Below are 6,567 nucleotides of genomic sequence, written 5' to 3' on the forward strand. Positions count from 1 at the left end.
TGTCCCCCAGTGTGTACTCTATATAACCCACTGTCCCCCAGTGTGTAGTCTATATAACCCACTGTCCCCCAGTGTGTACTCTATATAACCCACTGTCCCCCAGTGCGTACTCTATATAACCCATTGTCCCTGAGTGTGTACCTCCGCGCAGCCTGCTATTCCCAATCGTGCCTTCTGTAAATCCCACTGTTCCCCAGTCTGTCCCTCTGTAAGTGCCACATTGTGTCTAATGAGGCTGCAAACAATAATGCGTGTCCTCTGTTCATGAGTACGCACACACAGCACCACCCCTTCTGTTAGCAGATTAGTGTTTATCTCTACATTAATGTTCCTCGACGTGTCTCCTATACAGTATGATCCACTTAATGCAGCTTTTATAGGGCCCTTCCACTAAACTGGTGTTGACAGAAAGTTGAGCCACTTAAAATCAAGTGACCTTTGATTCTTTATAAGCGAGTTCATTGTGGTTAGGCTGGTTATGTGGAGTGCGGTGCTATGTACTGACCTGCAGTGTCCTCTCAACATACAACATGGTGTCTCTCTCATTGGTGGCATTGTCGGGCCTTGGTTTAAGTGGGCGGTAGGCACAGCAGAAGGTGAAGATGGTGATGTAGACAAGGTACAAGAATGCCAGAAGTCGGAAATAATACATTCCGTAGCTATTCCACTTTAATTGGAGGAGCTCCTTCATAGGGGATAGGCGAAAGATCTTTAGGGCCTGTGCAGTGAGACGGGAGAGAGGAAATATACTGTTGCTATTTTCTTTCGTTTCTTACCTCCTTTCTCCCTAGCAGCTCTCCTCCCCCAGCACTTTCCCAGTTACCTCCTTGTTTTTGCTGGAAATCACCAGCTGCAGCACAGAGAGGTCATCATTCCATGAATCAATCTCCAAGAGGTCATAGTAAGTGCTGGTCAGGGGGCCATACGGTCGCTGCACATTGTGCTCCTTCCTCTGCAATAGGTGCTGGAACATCTGCAAGAGAGTGTAAATGATTCAAAGCTCAGTTAAAGGAGAATGATGGGAATAGAAATGGGGAACGATGGAAATGTACAGTCGGGCACCATTGTGCCAACACAGGACTGAATGGTCTCTCAAGCCTGGCCCATGATACCCGGAGCATCAGGATTCAGAAGTTCCTCCCTCTCTTTGTGGATCATCTCTCGAAACCTTTCACATTTTTTGAAGTGCTAAGTGAGTGCGAGCTCCTTTCTGGAATTTTAATCTGCTCTTCGTGTAACAGACTGTCTGTCATTCCTTCATCGCTATGACCCATCCCCTTGATGAGTGCAAATGTATGGATATTCAAACATGCAGCTCCCCCGATGGCCTAGCTGTCAGGTTATAGCCTCTCAGTTTTGGTATCACCTTTGAAAATCTTAATTCTACCTTCTCCAACTCTGCTATATCTTTTGTTGCAACATGAGTTAACCAGACTCCATTTCCCATAACTCCTTTTTTCAAAAATTTCCTGTGCACTGGAAAAAGGGTAAAATAAATCAGTCACTGTTCTGAGTCCAAGTTGTGGTCATCCCTCTCTTAGAGTTTAGGCATGATGGGGATTTTGCTCAAGCTTTGCAGTGATGCCTGCCCAGTTGAATGGCCTCCTAAAAGTGGCTCACTAGATTCAAATACAAAGTGCAACAGCTGGGGCAGAATGATGGGAACATGGCATTGAACCAGATCCCAGAGACACGAGGAGAGAATAGGAGACAAATGTGCAAGGAGGCAATTTAAAGGAATACGGAAGTTCCTGACCTGAATGTTTCCTTCGACTGCTGCCAGCTTGATGGGAGTCAGCCCATTCCTGTTGATGATCATGTCAACTGCAGGCTCATTCTCTGCCTTGTCGTAGGATAAAATTATATCGTACATCTGTGGGATGAAGGGCCTTTTAGGCTGGAGCACTAGAACATGCAGAACCGTGTTACCTGAGAAAAGAACACATCTTCATTGAAGGCATGAGAAAGGTTCTCTTCTCTCTCTCTTTCTCCCTCTCATCGAAAGCCCTGACCTTCCCCCCCTCTGACTATGATCTCCAGCCAACCAGAGGATGCTCAGTCTTTTACAGAGCTCCTTATTGCATGCACAAAAAGAAGGTGAACTATCAGCTGTCAGAGGTATAGAGGGGATTTGAGGAAGGATTGTTTACTCCCCAAGAGGGTGGTGGGTATCTGGAACTCACTGCCTGAAAGGGTGAGAGAGGCGAGAATCCTCAAAACATTTAAGTATACAAGGCTATGGGCAAAGTGCTGGAAAATGGGATTAGAATCGATAGATGTTTGACAACCAGCCAGCACGGATGTGATAGGCCGAAGGGCCCTTTTGCCGTGATGTAAAAATTCTTTAACCCTATGAACATGGAGCTCAACAACTTCAGACCATGAAATCTGACCCCCATTTTTATGTATTTTCCTCATTGTCTATACCTCATTTTCCTGTTTTTGCTTTCAGTCAGAGAAACGCTACTCTGGACCAATACTTTGTCCCATCACCACAAATATTACCTCTTGCTCCATGACATCATGAATGTTTATTCTTCTCTTTCCCTAACGTTCCCTACTGTTCCAAATTCTCCTCCCTTCTTTCTCAACTGCACAGCACCCATCACATTTCTACCCCTCTTCTGTTCCGAAGAAGAGTCAATTGGACTCAAAATGTTAACTTGGTGTCTCTCTCCATAGATACAGCCATCCGTGCTGTGTTGATCCAACACTTTCCATTCATATTCCCTCAAACAGCAACGCGAGATAATCTACCATGGGATGATCATTGAGAGACTTTATTGGCTGGGACAATGGCAAGAGCTCCACTGATGTTCATTGAAATTGTGTCACGGGACATTTTTATGTCCGTGTGAGAGGATAAACTCAATGGCTCATCTGAGAGACGGCCTCTCTGACAGTGTGGCACTCTGACAGTGCTGCACCTGAGTGTCAGCCTACGCTTTGTCCTTCCTAGGGTGGGAGCCGAACCTTTTCTCTCAAACAAAAGCCCAGCAACTGAACCATGGCTGAGACACCCTGAACTTGCTCTGATCACATATAGAAGATGAAAATCCCATATCTGTCAATCCCAGTGAAACTATGTGGGGGTGAGGGGAAGGTAAATATGCACCCAATGCCCTGACCCATCCATAATCCTAATCAGGAAGAATAGTGATGGTGGGGGCAGGGTAGGGGGGGTGGGCGAGCTGGGAAGTCGATGGTTCGGCCGACTGGGGAGATCCCTTAAATGTAAATTTAAACGGAAGTGGGAATCTGGGTGAGTCAGAGAGAGGACAGACTCTTTGTTGATGTTTTGAGTCTCAAGTAAACGGGGAAATGGCAGTCAGTGCTGTGGAGATCAACTGTAGATAGTCTTTTCTGATGATGGGACGTCGGTATTGCTGGCTAGGCCAACGTTTCTGACCCATCCCACATTGCCCAGAGGCAGCCAATCACATTGGTGCGTGTCTGTAGTCACAGATAGGGTTGGCAATGTTTCTGTTGGCCAATGGCAACGCGAACATGCACAGCATCCCTGGAGGTCTTCACCGCTCACTCCAAGGTAGAATTTTATTGAGTAATCTTCCTGTGGGTTAACAATGAAATCAAAATGAAGGGCGCTGCGTTCCGACTCTTACCGAGGTAATCCTGTGCCCTAATGTCTGCCCCATTTTCGATCAGAATGCGGACGATTTCTGCATTCCCAACACAAGCCGCGAAGGACAGCACGTGCTCACCTGGACAAAGAAACACAGCCTCAAGCACTGACTGATGAAAATGAAAGGTACACAGCTGGATGGGAATGGCTTTGTTTAGGTGATACCCAGGAACGTGTCAAACCAAGTGGTATCATCTTGAGTTGAGAGCCAGGCCATGAGAAAACAAAATCAGGAATATAAACAGCAGTGAAAATCTGGAATTCCACTCTCAAAAGGCTGTGGATGGAGTCACTTGGAGTTTTCAAGGCTGGCATTGACTTCTTAATTAAGGGTATCAAGGCAATGCAGCTAAAGTTGAGTTGATAGAGTTAAGACACAGACCACTCATAATCTCATTGAATAGTATAGCAGGCTTGAAGGACCAAATGGTCTCTTGTTCCTGATGATTCATGGAAGAGTGACAAATGGTGGAAGAAATGTGGGATGAACTTTGCTGCATAGCATGTCTTATCACATCCTCTTGGCATTCCAATGGTTTCCATAGGCAATGGATTACTTTTGGAAACTTTTGGAACTGCAGATGTTGTAAATAAGAAACAAGAACAGAGATTGCTGAGAGAGCTCAGCAGATCTGGCTGCATCTGTGGACAGAAATCAGAATTAATGTTTCAGGTGGAATGACCCTTCCTCAGGAGCTGAGGAGCTGAGCTTTTCCAGCAATTTCTCTTTTGTTTCTGGACTACTTTTGGAATTGCAGTCATTGCTGTAATATAGACAAATAGGTCAGTGTATTCAGTCTAGGATCCCACAGATAGCAAGAGATAAAGATTTTGGTCAGAGACAAAAAAACTACAGACGCTGGGATCCAAGGCAGACAAACAGGAGGCTGGAAGAACACAGCAGGCCAGGCAGCATCTGGAGGAAAGGAGCAGTCAACGTTTTGGGTATTACCCTAAAGAAGGGTATTACCCAAAACATTAACTGTTCCTTTCCTCATGATTTTGGTCATGTTGAGTTAAGGGACAATATTAGTCAGGACAATTGGTCAACTCCTAGCTCTTCGAATAATATCAAAGGATTAAACATATGAACATATCAAACAGGACATTCAGCTTCTTTGGGTCCCTTATAGGACAATCACACTATCCCAGGGATCAGACTGGTAAACTTTCATTGTACTGTGTCAACAGCAGGTATATTCTGAGGTCAGGAGACCAAAGATGTACATAATGCTCCAATACGGCCAGGGCTTTGTTTAATTGTAGTAAATTCTTATTCCTACACACAAATCCTCTTGTAATAAAGGCCATTTGACTTGCTCATATCTACCTGAACTATGGCAACACACTGAGGAGAATTTATTTCAATGCCTCACCTAAAATTGTCTATCATACAAAAATAATCATAACATGATATTTTAAATTAAATCTTCTGTGGGACATAGGTGTCGCAGGCTGGCCAGAATTTCTTGCCCATTCCTAGTTGCCCTTGAGAAGGTGGTGGTGAGCTGCCTTCTTGAACTGCTGTAGTTCACCTGCTGTATGTTGACCCATAATGCTATTAGGGAGGGAATTCCAGGATTTTGACCCAGTGACAGTGAAGGAATGGTGATACATTTCCAAGTCAGGATGGTGAGTGCATTGGAGGGGAACTTGTAGGTTCTGGTGCTCCCATGTATCTGCTGCCTTTGTCTTTCTAGATGGATGTGGTCATGGGTTTGGAAGATGCTGTCTAAGGAGCCTTGGTGAGTTATGGAGTGTATCTTGTCGATGGTGCAAACTTCTGCTACTGAGCGTCAGAAGTGGAGCAGGGGAGGCAATGGCCTAGTGGTATTATCACTGGACTGTTAATCCAGAGACTCAGATAACATTCTGGGGACCTGGGTTCAAATCCCTCCATGGCAGATGGGGGAATTTGAATTCAATAAAATATCTGGAATTAAGAATCTAATGATGACCATGAATCCATTGTTGATTGTTGGGAAAAACCCATCTGGTTCACTAATGTCCTTTAGGGAAGGAAACTGCCATCCTTACCTGGTCTGGCCTACGTATGACTCCAGACCCACAGCAATGTGGTTGACTCTAAACAGTCCTCTGGGCAATTAGAGATGGACAATAAATGCTACCTAGCCAGCAACGTCCTCATCCCATTAATGAATAAAGGGGGGAGAAAAGGGTCTGTGAAGTAATGTATAAATGTAATCTGAGCTGGCCTTACATCAGATGCTGTGTCTTCAACTGACTTGATCTTAAACACAATGATTCCTGTCTGAACGGCTCATATTTCTGCCTCTCAATTTTCGTTCACATATGCAATTGTTTGAATGCTTTTTTTCAGCTCACTATCAAGTGGAGTTTATGTTGCTGTGAAATGTCTTGGTGTGTTTTCCTAGCTCAAGGTACTATTTGATGCAAGGTGTTTTTACTGAATTAATAAACCTATAATTATTGCCATTCCAGTAGACCATCTTATCAGCTGGAAATTCCAGTGTTAGATAGATAAAAATGGGCTCCTGCTGGAAACTCTCTCAATGATGCTGCATGCTGGGCTTGAGTGAATACTGCACTTACCATAGTAAATGATACTTTTGCTGCTTTTCCTGAAGAATGTCCCAGTGGCACAAGATGTGACTACATCAGCTCGGTGACTTATCAGTTCTTTCACCAGCTGCACATTTCCATTTGCTGCAGCAATGTGAAGGGCTGTTTCCCCTGTTTGAGCAAAATGATATCCCAACATTTCCAAATTCATCCAATAAACATCCATAGACTCAACAGGCAAAATCACACATCCTGTAAAATATGCCACACCCCACTCACTGCCTACACCTCACTCTCTGCCCATCTCCCACTCACTGCCCACACCCCACTCACTGTCCATCTCCCACTCACTGCCCACACCCCACTCACTGTCCATCTCC

General features: G+C 44.8%; 1 protein-coding gene across 6 annotated transcripts in view; it reads right to left on the reverse strand.

Moving 5' to 3' along the window:
• The window catches only part of LOC109923836 (transient receptor potential cation channel subfamily V member 6-like), a 58,522-nt gene that overhangs the window by 33,050 nt on the left and 18,905 nt on the right, over window positions 1-6,567 (reverse strand). For all 6 annotated transcript variants that reach the window (XM_048610983.1, XM_048610987.1, XM_048610988.1 and 3 more), the window contains 5 exons: window positions 6,218-6,358; window positions 3,624-3,722; window positions 1,757-1,929; window positions 824-973; window positions 506-718 (listed from right to left, as the gene is read on the reverse strand). In XM_048610983.1, the coding sequence (XP_048466940.1) occupies window positions 506-718; window positions 824-973; window positions 1,757-1,929; window positions 3,624-3,722; window positions 6,218-6,358 (776 nt within the window). The remainder of the gene's footprint in view (window positions 1-505; window positions 719-823; window positions 974-1,756; window positions 1,930-3,623; window positions 3,723-6,217; window positions 6,359-6,567) is intronic.

The sequence above is a fragment of the Rhincodon typus genome, chromosome 23, assembly GCF_021869965.1.
Source record: "Rhincodon typus isolate 14 chromosome 23, sRhiTyp1.1, whole genome shotgun sequence".
In the NCBI taxonomy this organism is placed as follows: domain Eukaryota; kingdom Metazoa; phylum Chordata; class Chondrichthyes; order Orectolobiformes; family Rhincodontidae; genus Rhincodon; species Rhincodon typus.